The sequence below is a fragment of the Rhinatrema bivittatum genome, chromosome 19 (assembly GCF_901001135.1).
Source record: "Rhinatrema bivittatum chromosome 19, aRhiBiv1.1, whole genome shotgun sequence".
NCBI classification, from domain to species: Eukaryota; Metazoa; Chordata; class Amphibia; order Gymnophiona; family Rhinatrematidae; genus Rhinatrema; species Rhinatrema bivittatum.
In genome coordinates, this window is record NC_042633.1 from 12,775,894 (window position 1) to 12,796,482 (window position 20,589).

Sequence of the window (20,589 nt, forward strand, 5' to 3'; positions counted from 1 at the left end):
CGCTCGGGCAGAGCGACATCACCACTGCCATCAGCACTGTTCCTACAGTTTTGGCAGTCCTTGGTGATCCAGAACTTCCGGATCCAGGTCCGACAGCTTCTGCATTGGCGTCACGACACATCGAGCCGCTGTGACGAGGGAAGGGAACATGAGTTCCGTTAGGGCTCCTCTGTTCCTGGCGTGCCCCACCGTCAAGTGGTGTGGGACTATGGCCATCTGTTACACTTAGCAGTCTAAACGCCACTCACGCCTGGCCTGTCTCCTCTGTACCTGTGCCACCATACCGGGTTTCAGAGCGAGATGGACGTTTACGTCCCCGGCCTTACCCTCGAGGACTCCGGAGACCGTCGGGGTCAACAATCTTCACCGGCTCGTCTTGCGGCGATCCACGTCGGATGGTAAGTACCCGCTTCGGCGGCATTCCCATAGAGTTGTGTTCTCCCATTCGGACCGTGGTTCGAAAAGTTCTGGGTCATGTGCCTTTTAGAACTGTATTAGTGTCACATATCACTATGTTAGCTATGTTAGCCACAATATCAGGAGAACCCCTCTATCTTCTTGGGATTGCAGCAGGGCTTCTTCTCTTGTCAGTAACAAGTCCCTGTGCCGACCAATGCTCTGACTCTTGGTTCCCTCCCAACCAAGGTCCAGCTGCATTGGCTGATCTGCTAAACATGAGATTCAGCAACCATTGCCCCATGTACAAGTCCACCCTGAGGCCTGGCCACAGGTCTCAGTGTCTCCTTGTACAGCATACAGAAATGCGGGTACCACTTACCGCTCACACACCTGCAGGAGCCTACATGATATCCTCCATTGGGACACCTCCTGGTCTCCCATCTGGTCAGATATCAGAGCGGCCACCCCACCTTGTACCAAAGTCCCGGTACACTCCCCCAGGCGCTACGAAGTGCAGAGGGGAGAAGGGAGGGGGGTTGGGGAGTTTTAATTGCACTATTCTTTCTTTTAACAGAAAATAGTTACTCTCCGCACATCCTGGACCTAAGAAAATCCAACTTTCTTTAGACGTCACAGGTACAATGGTATCTTTGGTTACCATCACTCCATACTGCAGTAAGTACATTATTTTAATGTTTCTATGTGCTTTATGGTGAGTCAACATTACAACCCCAAGCTCTGCCGCCGGCACCAGCTTCGGTAAGTGAACTGTCTCTTGCATCACTGTTGGTGAATGCTGTTTTCTCTGCGGAGTGTAACATCATTCATTTTCCTTTCAGTACATGCAAGGAGCTCTCACTTTTTTCAGGACTCACTATACATTTACTAACTGGGATTACTGTCACTGCCATAAATCCCTTCTGTAACACTTCTGGACACCACAGTCTTAAGACCCTCTTGTCCAGCATGCGCACAGACATTCTGATACATTGTTATATGTCCCTGCGCATATTTTCCATAACCTCAACCTTTCAACTTTTCATGGTTGGGCTATGGGGTTTCTTCCCACTATGCATTTTTCTCATAATTCAAAACTGCTATGGGTTATATTCAGTGACATTCTATACTCAATGGACCTAAGTGGTTTCATTGCTTTCGTCCCTGATTCTTATCCCAGTTCGAACTAGGACCTAGTCTCCTTCGACTCATGCTCGCAATTCCTTAGGGTTATAAAGTTTCTCCTGAAAGCTGTCAACCCATTATGCATCTATTGCACTCCAGCATAGTTTCTCATAAACTTCCTGGACGTTGCACCCATGAGTTATGCCCTTATGCCTTCCAATACTGCTTTTGCAACAATTCTTTGTGCATACAGACAGACAGCATAGGGGCAATGTGCTTTCCAACTCATAAGCACGCACAACCTCTTAGCTGCTCTGCTAGACAGCTGCGCAGCTCTACCCTTGGCCCTTGTTCACTTCATGCGTCCTTGGGCCACATATCTAAGAGATTTAATGAACGCTCTATCTGACCTTCTCCACGTAGGTTCTATCCTCTCGAATGGTCTCAATTACATGTGTACAGGGCAAATCTTTTAACGCTGAGTTTAACTAAACTTTCCTCTGCGTCTGCATCATTCCATACGATGCACAGGTTCTGCTCCCTACACATGTTTCCTATGCGTTCCCTTAGATGCCTTTTCTTCCATCAAAGGCCTCTTCAATATATCTCTTCTGCTGCCTCTCGTAGCCAGCATTCTTCTAATGTTGAACTGGGATGGGGTTCAGTATTCTTTTCCCCACTCCCTGACTGAGGTCAGTATGCTTCCCATACTTCTCAATCCATCATATCAGTAACCTTTTATTCCCTCACCAGTCAGTCCCAAATCATAGACTTACTGATGTTCTTAGGTTCTGGTAGCGTCACAAAACCTTCTAAACATAAATCTTGCCGTTTAATATGGCAGGCTTTACCTCCTGACGCTAAAAAAAAAAAAAAAAAAAGAGGTATTACCCCTTTTACTTTTCCACCATTTTTTCTTACTCCCTCGGATTCTGTTCTCCAGACATCCTCCACATAGATACACCTTTCTCTTAGGAGGTGTATCGTTTTGGGAGTTGGGTTCCCGTTTTCGGTAATCCTCTCTGAGTCGGCTTACCATGGATTATCCACTGATCAAGCCGCCTCTATTTCTCTAATCACGGAATGAACATATATATTCTCCTTATAAGTCTCATACATTCTACGTTTGAGCCTTTCCATTCCTCTCTTCCACAGTTTGGCAAGGGAACTTCTTTCCCTCTTAATGTCATTCCTGCCAGCAGGGTCCGTGAGTTATGCACTCTTTCCATACTCACCTGACTCCGTTCCTCTGCCACTGAGTAGTTCTATGCATTCAACTTTCTATCCTTTTCAGGTAGATGTTGTATCTCCTTTCCTCAGGAAATACTCTATTAATTTTTCCTAACCTCTCTCTCTCACCCTAGGGAGAGACTGGGTTTTCCACATTCCTGGACAGTAATGCTGCGCTTACATTCTATCTACATTGCACTGCATTCCATGTGAATTCCACTTGACTCTTTCCTTCATGCAAGGGTCAAGCTGCTACTTCCAGTGGCCACACAGACCTAATCCTTCTGATTAAGTGGTCTATATTTCCTTTCCTACCAACAAGCAGACATTTCACTACAACACTGTGGGTATCCACATACTGTTGTGTCCGTCTTAGCCTTAACAGCTTCCCTTTGGTTACTGCTGCTTGTACTTTTTATCAGGTTGCAGCCTGGAGTCCTCTCCATACCTTCGCAGCCTATTATTGCTTACATTTGACTAGCCGGCATGCTCCATGTTTGGCCAGTCCGCCTACTCTTACTTTTTTCAATTCACTACCCAACATCCTTCCACGAACCCATTATGGTGTTGCGGATGCCCTCCGTTCCCATTTCCACCTCAGTCGTTACGCCTTTGCGCATCTGCGGTGTATCTGGTGCATTCCCGGGCATCCTCAGCTCGGTACTCACCCATTTGTGAGGACTACCATCCTGCTTGTCCTGTGAGAAAGCAAATGTTGCTTACCTGATGTAACAGGTGTTCTCACAGGACAGCAGGATGTTAGTCCTCACGAAACCCGCCCGCCACCCCGCGGAGTTGGGTCTGTATACTTTTATTTTAGTTTCGCTTGCGCTTTTTAGCTATAAGACGAGACTGAGGGAGACACCTGTGGCTCACAGGGATAATTGCAGGCTGGGCATGCTCAGTGCACCCAGTGTGCCAGTGTCAGTCAAAGCTTGTTGAAACTTTGACAGAAAAGTTTTCCGTACAGGGCTCCATCCTCGATGTCACCCATTTGTGAGGACTACCATCCATTTGTGAGGACTAACATCCTGCTGTCCTGTGAGAACACCTGTTACATCAGGTAAGCAACATTTGCTTTCTCATATCCATTACATCAGCCAGAAGGGTCAGTGAATTACAAGCACTAGTCACATACGAACCTTTTACAAAGTTCCTACATGACAGGGTAGTCCTCCGGACACATCCAAAATTCCTTCCTAAAGTTGTCACGGAATTTCACTTGAACCAATCAATAGTTTTACCTACATTCTTTCCTAGGCCTCACTCTCACCAGGGAGAAAGAGCCTTACACACTTTGGACTGTAAGCGTGCGTTGTCCTTCTATTTAAACCGCACTACAGCCCAAAGAAAATCCAGTCAGCTGTTTGTATCCTATGATCCAAACAAACCAGGTAAAGCAGTGGGTAAGCATACTCTGTCCAACTGGTTAGCAGATTGCATACAATTTTGTTATGAAAAAGCAGGCCTTATTCTTCAAGGGCGAGTAAAAGCACACTCAGTCAGAGCAATGTCAACTTCAGTAGCACACCTTCGCTCTGTACCTATTCTGGACATTTGTAAAGCAGCAACATGGAGTTCTCTTCACACCTTTGCAGCTCACTACTGTTTAGACAAAGAAGGAAGACAAGATTCAGCCTATGGACAATCCGTCTTAAAGAACTTGTTTCCAGTGTAATCCCAACTCCTTCTACATCAAACCTGCTGTGATCTTCGGCTGACTCATTTCATCAACAATACCTCACTGTTGCTTCAGCACAAAATGACTCAGCCTCTAGCTTGCTAATCACCCATATGTGAGGACTAGCATCCTGCTTGTCCTGGGATAAAGCAAAATTGCTTACCTTGTAATAGGTGTTATCCCAGGACAGCAGGATGTAGTCCTCACGAAACCCACCCGCCACCCCACGGAGTTGGGTCCGTTACGTTTTATTATTTTATTTTTGGCTAACGCTTATTGCTACAAAACAAGACTGAAGGGAGACCCCTGTGGCAGGGAATATCATGGCATGCTGGGCATGCTCAGTAGGCACTCCGGTGCCATTCAAAAGTTTCATAGAAACTTTTAAAGAAGTTTTTCCGTACATAGGGCTCCATTACCGATGTCACCCATATGTGAGGACTACATCCTGCTGTCCTGGGATAACACCTATTACAAGGTAAGCAATTTTGCTTTATTCAATATTCAGTGTAACAACTATAGTGCCTTTGTCTGCAATAAAAAATAATTTGACTCACATGACAGATGAATTCTTAATGCTTAAAAATAACTCTAAAACTGTGAGCATCTAGGACATGTGCCTCCAGTATCAGAGATGATTCAGAAAGCCAAGAATACATCTTCCCCAGTTGCTAACAAATCTAAAACACTATTCTTTGCACCATCCACTCATCCACACTTTGAGACTTTGGAGATCTTCCTGCCTCTGGGGTTCTTGTGGGTAGCTGGAATAATTCTGAGAATAATTGCCTGGAGGTTCTGGATTTTAATCTTGTTCCTTAAAGCATTAGTTATGCTTTCAAAACCACTTTTCTGCACCTTCCTCTTTCTTTGGTATCCACACATACTATGACAACTTGGTGCCTACCCAACACTCCCTAAAATAATTTCTAGATGCCTGGTGTTAAGGTAGCAGAACTCATGTGTCAAGTAAATTACCAAGTGATCTTCATGCCTACCAGCAACCATCTAGCTACATTCCTAATGATTGATTCTCCAATAATAATGGCAGTCCCAATCCTTCTTACCTCTGCCATCACCTATAGAGTCACATCCTCAATGTGAGAGGATATCTCATCATGTGGAGAAGAGATCCTAGCTAAAGGATGCATTTCTGCCACACCAAGGTGATGATCTTTTTACTGGTGACTTTGATATGCCTGAGAAGCAAAGAGGCTGCCAGACTGGATAGCCCCCATCCAGCTGCAGGACTAATGTCTGCATCATTTTCCCTTAATTATGTTAAACAAGTTTACATTCCTAAGATGTATTCCTGTATGCAGGAAATACAACAGTTCTGGAACTTATTGCAAAGTCTGAAAACATTATCACAATTTGTGCTAATTTAGCTCTTCACAGAGGAATTAGTGCAAATTGTGATAAACTGTCTATTAGCATAAACCACACCCCTTTTGCTATTGCATGCGATACTTATCGCATTTTGATAAATCCAGGCCTGAGTGACTTATTGAAAAAGAATCCTATGGATATAATTTTAAAAAGGATGTATGCATATAAAAGGCTGGTACAAATAGCTACTTTTACCCTTGTATCTCCTTTGAAAATTCACTGCATAGATCTGAATTTTCAAAAGGTTTCACACACTTTCATATATGCTACTTTTTCTTTGTTTAACTCCTTTGAAAATTCACTCCTCAGTGTACATTTGCTTATCTTCTGTGGATATGTTTTGTTATATCTTAGACTGCAATTAAGATTTTATCAACATGTGAATGTCATGGCATTTGCTTTGAAAGAAATTAACAAAAACAGCTACCTACTGCCCACCATCACCTTGGGGCTCTGGATATACGACTCCTGCAATGCCCCATCCAGGTCCCTGCAAGGTACAATGTGGCAACTCACCGGAAACAAAGACCCCATTCCGAATTATGCCTGCAGAGGGACATCTCCATTAGCAGCAGTGATTGGAGATAATCAGTCTCGGATGTCCATAACCATAGCTCAGCTTCTTGGAGTCTATAAACAGACACAGGTATGGATCAGTTATAAGAAATTCTGAATTATGATGATGATCTGGCTAATTATAAAGACAATGTCAATGCATTATTTGCTATCCTTCAAAAAACAGACTGAAGATGTGAATGTATGGGAAGTAATTATGGTTGCTATCTCTTACTGTCAAGAATGAGAATGGATGGGTGGATGTAAAAAAGTTCTTTTAGATTTCATTTAAAAGACATGGTTAAAGGCAGGAAAAAGTTTAGTGTGTCATGAAATATCCTGTAAGAAAAGAGAAAAAATAGTATATTTTATCACTCTCTGAAATGGGATCAAGGATCAGAAAAACTAACTAATTTTGTTGGCGAATTTCTTCTAGATCAGCTATGCCTCAACTGTAGCCACTCTTAGTGATAAAACTCTATTTCCCTCTTTCCTCCGCACTGTTCCAAGTGATGATTTGCAGTCTCTGGTCATCGCCCGGTTGATCACCTTCTTTGGTTGGACATGGATTGGAATCCTCGCTGAGAACAATGACTATGGACTGATTGGGAGTCAGATGTTAAAAGAAGAGCTGGTCAAGGCTGGGGTGTGCGTAGCCTTCTATGAAATCATCCCCTTGTTTTACTCTCAAGAGAAGATTCAGCGCATTGTGGAGGTGGTGAAGAAGATGACAGCCAGGGTCATTGTGGTCTTTTCCTCTGCTGATAATCTCTATCCGGTGATGCTGGCAATTGCAAAGAGTGACATATCTGGGAAAGTCTGGATTGCTTCAGATGGCTGGGCACCTTTTCCATTATTTAATGAAAAGGATTTCTTTAAAATTCTGAAAGGAACAATTGGTATCTCTGTTCCTGCAGGCAACATTCCAAGCTTCAAAGAGTACCTTTATAATCTTCATCCTCTCAGAACAACAGAAGATATCTTTGTTAGGCAATTTTGGGAAGAAGCCTTTGGCTGCAGGTGGGCTGACCACAACATGGACCAGGCCACTCTTCAAGAACTAAGCAGAGAAAGGAAACTCTGCACAGGGAAGGAAGACTTGAGGACCCTTAATATCAGTTTCTCTGATATACCAAGCCTAAAGTCCGTTTATAACAATTATATTGCTGTGTACATGGTAGCCCATGCCCTACATGCCATGTATGCCTGTGAACCTGGAAAAGGACCTTTCTTCAATGGGACATGTGGTGACATCAAACAATTTGAGCCTTGGCAGGTATTGGCCAATTTTTATTTATTATTTATTTATTTATTTATTTATTATTTTTATTATACCGAGTTTCATGATATGAATCACATCAACCCGGTTTACAATTAACAATGTGAATAACTGCAGAGAGTAACATGGTAGAACATTTCCCAATTCAACATCAAAAATAATAAGAAACTTAACAAATAAAAACATTGTAACAATATTTAGGATGTGAGGAAGTTACAAAAAACAAGGAAAAATAATTTAAGATATATGATTATAAGTATGGATGACCTGTAGAGTTCACTAAATTTCAGTGAAATGCATGCAGTATATTGTAAAATTTTAAAAGGGCACCTAACTGCAGAAGAATGTGTACTATAGACTTTTCAGCCTACAGAAACTTGACTGGTCTTAAAACAACAGCTACTTGTATACATTAATGAATAATTATTTATTATCTATTTTTTAAAATGTATTAATCACTTTGCAGATCCAGTCTTGATCATCCATGGAATGTAGAAAATTGCAAGCGCTGATCCCTGATTTTACAACTTGTGCGCGCCTGCAGGGTAGCATGCACACATGTCGCCCGCACGCATCCTTTTAAAAGCTACCCCTATATGAATAAAACATTTCTTTTTGATATGCTAAGTGGCTAAAAATTTGTGTGAATTCTTAAATGAATTAAAAAATTATTAATATTAATAATTAATGTTTTTATATACTGCCATGTCAAACTGGTGCTCTGTGCAGTTTACAGCATGTATAAAATAATTCTCATATGATCTTTTCAATTTGCCACATATATACTTAAAATCCCCTATTCCCCCCCCCTCCGACTATTTTAGCCTCTGGAAAAGTGCATGGATTCATGCTGTGGGGTGCAAGATAACCTTTTGATTTCCAAGGAATTTAAAAAATGTGGTCCACACAACTTGGCATTCCATAGAGGAAAGAATTTATTGCAAAAGGACAAAATATTGAAAATGTAAGCAATGAAGAGTCCACAATTCATGAGAGAGTTCAAAAGTGAAAATCAGTTACTCAGTTTCTCACGTAACTTGAGTAAAGTCCAAATGAAGAGTTTTCCCTCTTTTTTTAGGCCCCAGTGAAGAAGAGAAAACTTCTCCTCATTCACCACACAACTCACTGAGATGGAAGATGATGTATTTTGGGTTCCTCCTTCCAGTAGGTCTTTACTCTTTAGCTCATACGAGGGAGCGACACTTGTACTCTAATATCTCCACGCAATATCTCTGATCTCCTCAGAAACAGATTCAGGTTCTAATACTTCAGAAATCCTCTTAATAACTCCCCCCCATGAGACATGGAACCATCTTATATATAACTTCTAAAATCTATCACCTTTAGGGAAGGACCCAGCTTTCACTCTCTATCTCCTTCACACCTCCCTTGAACCTCCCTTTGCTGGAAGGTTCCTAATGATGAAGCATAGCACCATATCTTGCGATACATAGGCAGTGCATATATTTTTAAAAATAAATAAATATAATCAGACATGACAGTAGTCATATATAGGTTGAAACAGAGTATATAAATCTAACCAGGTATACAGCAAGGATCAAATACATATGGTGCCTCCATAAATAGGTGGGGAATATGCATTAAATATCAACACAAGAATAGGTAAGAGATAGGTGCATAGGGTAGGTGTTCTGTCTATTCCTGGGAACTCTCTGGATTTGGCCAGGAGACTGCAGGCCCCAGAATTGAAAGTTACCAGGCCCTTGCAGGGAGAAGAGGTGGAGTGTAGGACTCAGGCCATATGGCTGAAAAAAGGAATAGCATCAACCCTCAAACGGAAGAAGAAACCTGATCAGCCAGGACCCCATGTGGGAGACAAAAAGTGAAAAAGAACTATTGGCCCCTGCACAGGGGAAGAAGAAACAGGACCAGGGTGGGCCTTATATGGGGAAGGAAAGTGAAAGAGAATCATCAGCCCCCTTGGAGTGGAAAATGCAGAAGGAGATCTGTTCCCCCCCCCATCATACACACTCACACCACACAGAAGAAGCAGAAGGAGATCTGTGTGCCGCCAGGAGAGGACGCTGATTTCCCTCATGGGTTCAGAATGGGAAAAGAGAATGAGTGATCATGTGCAAGAAGCTGTGTGTGTGAGAGAATGAAAAGAATGAGCATGTGTGTGAGAGTGCTCATTTATGTGTGTAAAAGAAGGAATGAGAGAGAGAATATGTCAGCATGTTAGTGTGCGTATGGATGAAATAAAATTTGTGCACATGCTACAGCAAGCACCATCATATACTCTTCCCTTTCTATTCCACATTCATCTCAGGATCAGTTGAAATGAAAAGCTCCCAGGTATGGTTCTGCCCTGTGTGGTAATGTGGAAGGGAGGAGTCACTCATTTTTTAAATATTGGGAAAGCTGTTCAGAAAAGCCAGGTGTTGCAGTTTTTATTTTAGTCCAGGTAGTCCTCGCTGGTGCTCATGTCCTTTCCACTAGTTTAGTACAGTTTGGGACCCAGGCAGTAGATGGCCCTGTTATTAGTTCTGGTTAGCATGACCTTGGATGTGGATGGGATGATGAATGGAGAGTTTTATCAGGGTTATATAGAGTCAGCTGATCCCTAAAATGTGTGGGCTGGATTTTAAGACGTACACACTGGCGTACATTTGTGTGCTCAACACGGTGTGCACAAATGTACACCCGATTTTATAACATGCGCGTGCAGCTGCACACATGTTATAAAATCCGGGGTCGGCGCGCGCAAGGGGGTGCACACTAGTGCACCTTGCGCGCTCCGAGCCCTAGGGGAGCCCCAATGGCTTTCCCCGTTCCCTCCGAGGTCGCTCCGAAATCGAAGCGGCCTCAGAGGGAACTTTCCTTCCGCCCCACCAACCTTCCCCTCCCTTCCCCTAGCTAACCCGCCCACAGCCCTACCTAAAACCCCCCATACCTTTATTTTATAAGGGGTAGATTTTAAAAGCCATATGCGTGTAAATCCAGGAGGTTTACCCTCCCCGGACTGCCCCCAGACCGCCATGCCCTGCCAACACCCCACCCATGCCCCACCCCTTTTTTCAGGCCCCGGGACTTACACGTGTCCTGGGGCTTTATGTGCGCCGCCGGGCCTTTTGAAAATAGGCCTGGCGCGTAACCCCCCTACGCGCATAATTCCTCACGGATTTATGTGCATAGGGCTTTGGAAATCTCCCCCTGTGTATATTGGCAGCATGCCGGCTAAGCCATATATTTATTTTTTTTAATTAAATATACATGTAGAGTTTCCAAACATGCTTCTAAAATGCTCCATATAATGGCTCTTTACTATGCCAGTAAAAGGATACATATGGTGAAGAACTTGTGCATGCTTTTGGGTAAATAGAAATCCACTTATGCAGACTCAGCAAATCTACTCAAAGATCTATGCAGAGATCCTGACTATCTCTTTGAAAATGTACCCAGTTACATTTTCCAAAATTTTTCTTTCTTTGTGTTGTAAGAAAATTCTAGGCACCTCTCTTTCTTTGCATGTTGTGATAAGCTTTCCTATGTCAATATAAAGTTTATCCGAAGAAGTTATTATACATAAGCTTTAGACATACAAGAACATTTTCTAGACAATCTGAGAAAAGGCATCACAACCTGCAAAGAACCCAGTTTGTCCAGGGCATATGAGATGACTGGGACTCTACGCAAAGGTGTTAGGAAGGTGGACCCCTGTTCCAAGACAAGGTTGGTGCCCCTATAGGTCCTCATCGGGAGGCGGATGCAGGTGGAGACCCAACTAGACCTTCACCTATACTAGCCCTCGTTCCCCGCAGGTTGAGCCCTTGGGTACTGTGGCCAGCAGGACTTAGGTGCAGGTCTCCAAATGAAGACAATCCCTCAAAGACCGAAGGCAGAAGCAAAATGAAAATGTACCAGAGGTTGGGGCCGGCAGCAGACAAGAGTATCCAGGGACTGGCCAGAGGTCGGGGCATGCAGCTAGTGAGGAGAGATGATGAGCAGGCAGGTGGTCAGGATGGGCAGCAGGCAAAGAAGAATCCAAGTCCGAGTGAAGAACCAGAAGAGCAAATCAAGGGGATGAGGAGCTGGAACAAGAACAGGAGTGGAAGCAGGATCACAGAGCCAGGATCAGGGTCAGGAGCAGGATCATGGAGCAACTCTCACTCTAGGCAGAGCAGAACATGTTGCTGAGGTGAGGAAAGGATGGCAAGGCAGGGTATTTATACCTGTCTTGCCTGACGTCAACATCCTGGGCTGTGGGGAACTTTCCCGCCACTGGCCCTTTAAATTAAAGTGAATGGCACGCGCGCGTACCTAGAGGGTCCATGGAGAGCACCGGCATCGTCTGCATCAGGAGACGTGGTGAGGGCTGGAGCAGGCCACGTGAGCAGAAGTCGGTGTCGGGGACAGAAGCCAGCTGTTGATGGGGCAGGAGTGGGCCTTCTGCCCCTTAAGGTGAGGGGAACCAGCCACATGGGCCTGCAGCTGGGGTACCTAACAGTACCTCCTCCTTTGCGTCCCCTCCCAGAAGGTCCGGTTTTCTTGGGATGAGTGCAATGGAAGTGTTGAAGCAACGTTTTATCCAGGATTTTGGAGGCTTCTTCCCATGTATTTTCGTCGGGGCCAAAGCCCTCCCAGGAGATTAGATAATCCCATCTCTTGTGACAACACCTTACATCCAGAATCTCCTTCACTTGATAGGTCTGGTGGTCCTCTGACAACAGATCCTGGGGTTCGAGGAGCTTCCGATGTGGCCAGGACAGAACCAAGAGCTTGAGGAGGGACACGTGACAGGTGGTGTTAATCTTGAGAGATGATGTAGTAGCAGTCAATAAGTGATTGGTCCTATACTTTCAATGATTGAGAAGGGACCAATGTAGTGGAAAGCCAATGTCATAGAATGTACCCCAAGGCAGGTGTGGTGGGTGCTAAGCCACACTCTTCTCTGAGATTAAAGAGAAGTGCTGCTCACCGGTGCTTGTCGGCCATCTTCTTAGCCTTTTCTGCTGCTTCCTGGAGGCTCTTCTGAGTATGTTGCATAGTCCCTGAAGTTCCTGGGTAGTGAGCTGGGCCGCTGGAGAGGGTATCAATAGAGGCATTGGAAGTGGTGGTGTAGGCTGTCTCTCATATACAACAAAGAATGGAGAGGAACTGATAGCTGAGTTGGCATGTCAGTTCTGAGAAAACTTGGCTCAGGGGAGAAGGGTGTCCTATTCATCCTGTCAGTTGTTCATGAAGGAGCAGATAAAGGTCTTCAGGGTTTGGTTTGTACGTTTGACGAGGCTGTTGCCCTGGGGGTGATAGGCCGTGGTGAAGTCCATCTGAATGCCAAACTTCCAGCACAGGGAATTCCAGAAATTGGAAGTAAATTGAACTCCATGGTTGGAAGTAGCTGATAACTGCTGTCCACTTACCAAAAAAGAAATTTCTATTTCTAAAAAACAACATTCCCCATGGTACACTTCTGAGTTGAGATCAATAAAAAGAACCTTGAGAAAAGCTGAAAGAGTATGGAGAGCATCTCCTACCTCTGACTCAGTAACAAACTATAAATCATTCTTACACAAATACAATGAAGCCACCAATAAAGCAAAGAGAATTTTTTCCCAACAAAATAAATAATTTTCAATATAACCCAAGAGCACTGTTTTCCTATGTAAAAGATCTGACCAAACCCACTGAAATCCCCACATCCAACGATTCTTTTAATTGTAATACCATTGCCCAATATTTCAAAGATAAGACTTTAAACATTCTAAAAAACATCTCCCCAAATGATGCTAATCAAATTGTACTGACAAGCAATCCTAAAGATTATATGACCTCACTTGAAACAATTTCATCTGTTGAAGTTGAAAGTATTATCAAAAAAATGAATCCAGCTACCCACCCAATTGACTACTTATCAATAAAGATATTAAAAACAGTCACCAACATAGTCTCCAAACCGATTGCAGATATAATTAATGTATCTATTACTGAGGCAACAGTTCCAGAAATACTAAAATCGGCAATAGTTAAACCTATCGTTAAAAATCCCCAATATGGTTCACATGATTTGTCAAATTTAAGACCGATTTCTAATTTACCTTGTATATAAAAAATGTTAGAGAAGGTAATAAACAAACAACTATCAGATTACCTGGAAACTCATAACACCCTATACCCGGCACAACATGGATTCAGAAAATATTTTAGCCCCGAGACACTATTAGCCTCTTTACAAGATATCATCCTTAGAGGAACTGACAACAGCCAAACGTATTTTCTGATTATGCTAGATATGCTAGATATATATCAGCGTTTGACACAGTCAACCATAAAATTCTCATAGATAGATTAAACGAAATAGGTATAAAGGACTCTGCACTAAAATGGTTTGACTCTTACTTAAGGGGTAGATCTTTTAAAGTTAAATTTCATGATTAAGAATCTCAGCCAATTAATCTTCCTAGACTGTGAATTCTCATTGAAAACATGCATTAAAACAATCATTCATGATGGATATTTTAAATTAAATATTTAATAGAAACCTCTTCTATTTCCTAAAGATTTTAGAACAGTTCTGCAAGCTCTTGTATTGTCAAAACTAGATTACTGTAACTCAATGTTTTTGGGCCTTCCAGCAAATGTTACTAGACCATTGCAATTATTGCAGAACTCAGCAGCTAGACTTTTAACAGGTACTAAAAGATCAGATCATATAACGCCAATCCTAAAGGACCTTCATTGGTTGCCTATTAAATATAGGACACAACATAAAGTTCTAACATTAATTCATAAAACACTCTACAGTGAAAAGATAGAATGGTTAAAATCAACATTACATTTCCATATCCCATCTAGGATAACAAGATCGGCAGGTACTGGGATTTTGCCCATACTTTCACCTAAAATTGCTCATCTAAATAATATAAGGGAAAGGGCTATTTCCATTGCCGGTCCCCAACTGTGGAACTCTCTACCACAGGAACTGAGGTTGGAATCAGACATTAAAATATTTAAAAAGGATATTAAAACATGGCTATTCAAACAAGCCTTTCAGGAATGTTAACCAAATGATTACGTACCCTAATAATATATATTCAGATTTGATGTTTTATCTCTGCTCTTACTTTCCTAGCAGGCCGATACAGAAAGAAGCATGGGAGAACGGGCAAGCACCCGCTCTCCCAACGCGCACACAGGCCACTCTTCTGGGTGCGCGATTTAATAAAAAAAAATATTCAAATGAGGGCCCATGGTAAAAGGAGGCACTAGGGACACTAGCGCATCCCTAGTGCCTCCTTTTTGACAGAAGCGGCGGCTGTCAGCGGGTTTGACAGCCGACGTTCAATTTTGCTGGCGTCAGTTCTCGAGCCCACTGACAGCCATGGGTTCGTAAAACAGACGCCAGCATAATTGAGCATCCGTCTTCTGATCTGCGGGCACATTTAAATTTTTTTTTTTTTTGGGGCCTCCGACTTAATATCACTATGATATTAAGTCAGAGGGTGTACAGAAAAGCAGTTTTGTCTTCACATATTCAGTGTTCTCCAAATACTAACCTCTATTTTTATTCTTGTTCTCCGGGTATTATTCTCTTTTTCTAGTCCAACAAAGATATCTCCATTCCACCCTTTCAATAAGGGCTTCCTCGGGGACTAACCCGAATACTCATAAAACGAGCTTCTTTCGTTCTCATTCTGAAAATATAAAACTCTAATTAAACTTTAATAATTCAAAAATATCCACTCTCCCCAAATAATCTATCTACTTACCACATATGTGAAAACCACGTATATATCAATATGATTCCATAAAGTTTATATATGTCCTACAAATTCCAATCGATTTTTCAACATTTTCTTTCAATTCCTCAAACGAACATTAAATTCAGCATCTATAATAAAACAACATATAATGCTCAAAAGTAAAAAAAATAACAAAATTAAACTTCTTACCAGCATCACCATTCTTCTACGACAGCCATGTTGCTCCATACTCTTATTATCCCGGAACTGACGTCCACTCTCGTCATTCCTTACACGTCAATACGTAGCCAGAGCTAACTCTTTATAAAGAGGCACTAATCAAGACTCCATCTAAATTTATTACACCTGAGTCTCATTTCTGCATAATCACCTAAACCACCACTTATTCATGACAAAAGCCAGATAATATTCTTCTTATCTCCCCTTACACTGACGTTCATATAAGTATATCGATCCCAGTGAAATCACTAAAAAATCATATACTAATAATGACAATCAACTTATTCTCCAATTTTCACAGAAAAGCACGCCATTCTATTGGACCATTAAGGCCCCGAGGTGCTACCATATACCATTCGAAAATAAAGCGTTTTTCAACCTTTCTTAATGCAGCCGATAAATTGCCACCATTCTTCAACCGTAATTTTTTAATGACAAAAAATTTTATATCTGCAACAGTATGCTGTAATTCAGTCCAATGGCGCATGTTCCTTCATAGACTTCACATGACTCTTGTGTTCAGTCATACATAATCAAATGGATCGTGTAGTCTGTCCAACATATATTAAATTACATGGACAAACAATAGCGTATACTACCCCGCTGGTGTTACATGTAAATAATTCAGGTAATTTATACGTCCGATCCAAATTCGGATGACTAAACTGTTCAACTTTCAAGACATGAGGACATATGGTACACAATCCACAAGGAATCTGTCCACAATTCTGCTCTTGAACTGTATCTTTCTGTCCTTTTAACATATCCCATGTTTTGTCTTTTTTTAATGGCAATGGTATACAGTTTAGCCAGTTCAGGAGCCGAAGGAAGACTAAGGAGTGCAGTGAAGTGGGCCATCTTCAAGAACCTGTCGAAGATGACCCAGATGGCATGGTGGCCATTTGAGGGAGGAAGGTCCACCACGATGTCTGTAGACAGGTGGGTCCAGGGTTCCCTGGGGGCTGGCAGTGGCTGTAATAGGCCCCAGGGTCACCCTGCCAAGGATTTCTGCCAGGCACAGATAGGGCAAGAGTCCACATAGGCCTTGACGTCCCTCTCCACATTCGGCCACCAGTAGTAGCACTGCAACAAGCTCAAGGTACAAGATGTTCCTGGGTGCCCCGCAGTGAGCAAATTGTAAGACCATTTCAGGACTCTCAGTCTGAGCCGTAGATGAACCACGGTTTTTCCAGGAGGGATAGGTTGAACTGAGGCTACCAATACTCATGCCGGATTGATGATGTAACTCGGAGCCTCGGGCCCATCCTCCATCTCGAAAGCTCTTGAGTGCATCAGCCAGGTGTTCTTGGATGCTGGTTTGTAGCGGAGGATGAAATCAAAATGGATAAAGAATAGTGACCAGGTTTTTGTGATCTGTGTACACTATGATAATATTTATTTATTTATTTTTTATTTTTATATACCGATGATCCTGTATACAATACATATTGCACCGGTTTACATGGAACGCACCTTCCAGCCATTGCCGCCACTCCTTGAATGCCATCTTGATGACAAGCAGTTCTTTGTCTCTTATGTTTCTGTCAGCCAAGGAAAACTTGCACGAGAAGAAGGAGCATGGTAGTAAGGCCCCCCTTATCTGAACACTGGCTTAACACTGCTCCTACAGCTGTAGAGGAGGCATCCACTTCCACAATGAAGGGACGAGAGGGGTCCGGGTTCGCAAGCAGGTGTCTTGCAGAAAAGCTTGTTTCAATTCATTGAACGCCATTACTGCTTCAGCTGGTCACTGTTTAGGATTAGCGCCTTTCCTGGTGAGGGCGGTGAGTGGGTCAACGATCTTTGAGTACTGTGGAATTTAAGTGCCTGTAAAAGTTGGCGAATCCTAACAAATGTTGCAAGGCCAGAAGCCCAGAGGGTTGTGGCCACCCCATGTGGAATCTGGTGCTGGAGATAATATACCCCAGAAGGGGAGATACTCTTGCTCAAATAGGCACTTCTTGAGTTTAGCATACAGGTTGTGAGTTCGCAGACGCTGGAGAACTCGCCTGACCTCCCACTGATGGGACTAGAGATCTCAGGAATAGACGAGGACATCGTTGAGATATATTATGATGCTAGTGTGCAGAAGATCATGGAAGACCTCATTCATTAAGTGCTGTAAGACCGCAGGGGTGTTGCAGAGGCCGAAGGGCATCACTAAGTACTCATAGTGGCCGTCTCTAGTATTAAATGCGGTCTTCCATTCATCACCCGGCCTAATGCGGACCAGGTTATACGCCCCCCGGAGGTCCAGTTTTGTGAACACCTTCGCTCCTTGTAGCTGGTCCAGCAATTCAGGGATGAGAGGCAAGGGATACAGGTCCCTCTTGGTGATGGCATTCAAGCCCCAGTAATTGATGCAGGGCTGGAGTGACCTGTCTTTCTTAGCCATGAAGAAAAAGCCAGCCCCAGCTGGAGAGGTAGAAGGCTGAATAAATCCTCTTTCCAAGTTCTTCTGAATGTACTGTGTCATGGCCTTGGTCTCAGTGAGCAAAAAAGGGTACACCCATTCTTGGGGAGACATGGTACCCAGAAGCAGATCTATAGTGCAATTGAACAGACGGTGTTCAGGAAGGGTCTCAGCCTTTTCCTTAGAAAATACGTCTGTAAATTTGGCATACTGAGGAGGCAGAGTCAGGGGGGGTCATTGCTAGTAGAACTTTGGGACGTTGTACCTTACAAAGGCAAGTGGTGTGGTAGCATTGTCCCCACAAAGCTAACGGCAGGGTCTCCAAATCGATGAAAGGAGAGTGCGATTGTAACCATGGCAGGCCCAACACCACCAGATGGATCACTTTCTTGAGGACGAAAAAGGAGAGATCCTCTTCATGGAGAATACCGGTGCGCAACTGCACTGGGGTGGTGACCAGGGTGATCAGACTGGGCAGTGGTTCCCCATGGATAGAGGAGATTATTAGTGGAGGATCCCTAGGCAAGGTGGATAAGGCTATGTGCTTGACAAGGTCTGTCAAGATGAAACTTCCTCCGCCGCCAGAGTCGATCAGCGCCAGGTGGATGAGGTGCCGTGGGGAAGAATGTAGGTCATGGGTACCGTGCATTGGGGAGCAGGATTGGCATAGCCCATGGTCCATCTCCCCACTGACACCTAGGCTCGGGTGTTTCCCGGCCTTTCTGGGCATTGCGCCAGCATATGGCCCTTACCAGCTCAGTAGAGACAGAGCTCCAGTGTACATCTCTGTTGCTTCTCTTCCGGCGAGAGACGGCTCCAGCCTAGCTGCAGGGGCTCTTCAGTGCGAGTTTGACTGGGCTCCACCAGAGAAGGAGGCATCATAGGGCATGAGAAGGACGGTGCCAGGAGCATGGGCCTGCAGGGTGTCCTGACCTCTCAGAGGTGCTGCTGGAGATGTCGGTCTATCCCACCAGAGAGGTCAATAAGAACCTCCAAGTCCTCCGGAAGTTCCCGAGCTGCCAGCTCATCCTTGATCCTTGAAGACAATCCTTCTAGGAAAATACTTCTGAGGCTGTCCTCCCAACAACCTAGCTCAGAATCCAGGGTGTGGAATTTGACAACATACTCTGTCAAAGTCCTGGATCCCTGGTGGAGGTGGAGCAGGCTTTACAGGTTCAGACTGTGCACACTGGTATCCTATGGAGAGGCTCTGACCCGGGAGGCTAATCTCATATAAACACATAATTACTGGTATTATACCTGGGGACTTGAACCCAGGGTCTTATCCTCTACACCAGGGGTCGGGAACCTTTTTGGCTGAGAGAGCCATGAACGCCACATATTTTAAAATGTAATTCCGTGAGAGCCATACTAACTACAACCCCCCACCCTCCTGACTCCCCCAAAACCTACCAAATTAATTTATGACAACCCCTTACTCTCCTGACGCCCCCAAGACCTCCAAAATTAATTTACTACAACCCCCACCCTCCTGACCCCCCCCCCCCCCCAAGACCTGCAAAAAAGCCCATGGGGGTCCGGGAGCGATCTCCGGGACTTGGGCTGTCGGCTGCCAGTAGTCAAAATGGCGCCAACGGCCCTTTGCCCTCACTATGTCACTGGGGTCGACCAATGGCGGCGGTAGCCCCTGTGACATAGTAAGGGCAAAGGGCCATTGATGCCATTTTGATTACTGGCAGCCGACGGCCCTTTGCCCTTACTATGTCACAGGGGCTACCGCCGCCATTGGTCGACCCCAGTGACATAGTGAGGGCAAAGAGCCATCGGCGCCATTTTGACTCGCTCCCGGACCGCTCCTGGACCCCCGCTGGACCACCAGGGACTTTTGGCAGGTCTTGGGGGGCGTCAGGAGGGTGGGGGATTTTGTTAGATTTTTACTTTTTTATTAAAGATTTGTCTGCGAGCCAGATGCAGCCATCAAAAGAGCCATATCTGGCTCCCGAGCCATAGGTTCCTGACCCCTGCTCTACACAAATGGCCACATACAATTACTGGGATTACACCTGGGGGCTTGAACCCAGGGGCTTATTCCCTACCCAAATGGCCACTCAAAATTACTGGGATTATACCTGGGTGCTTAAACCCAGGAGCTTATCCCCTACACGGAGAGCCACAAACAAACTTGGATTCAGTATGTCACAGTTCCAGGTAAGGACATAAGTTTATTTGAGCAGTAGAAGGTTAGAACAAATAAAATCAGATCATATAGAAGAAGTAATGGTAGATAATAACAATTGCTACATAGATATAAAAATCTAACATCTCCAAAGGATCAGCCATACCATCACGTCCAGGGCTCTCTCTTCTCCCTCTCTTTCTCGCTGTCTCCCCTTATACACTACAAACACTTGTGAGAACAGCCCCGTTCCCTCCCTCTGAGTTATTATCAGTTTTTTTAGACATTTATTTATTTTATTTAGATTTTTTCTATACCGGCATTCGTGAAAATGTCACATCAAGCCGGTTTACAATAAACAATGGGGTGATAACCGTAACAGAGAACGAGATAATATGTACTAAACATACTATAGATGCAGTTACAATAAAACAAGGAGTTGTA

At 43.9% G+C, this 20,589-nt stretch overlaps 1 protein-coding gene across 1 annotated transcript in view; it reads left to right on the forward strand.

Moving 5' to 3' along the window:
- Positions 1 to 20,589, forward strand: part of LOC115081154 (extracellular calcium-sensing receptor-like) — a 111,471-nt gene that overhangs the window by 77,333 nt on the left and 13,549 nt on the right. Inside the window, exons 2-3 of the mRNA XM_029585660.1 lie at positions 6,176 to 6,467; positions 6,813 to 7,652. Of these exons, the coding sequence (XP_029441520.1) occupies positions 6,176 to 6,467; positions 6,813 to 7,652 (1,132 nt within the window). The remainder of the gene's footprint in view (positions 1 to 6,175; positions 6,468 to 6,812; positions 7,653 to 20,589) is intronic.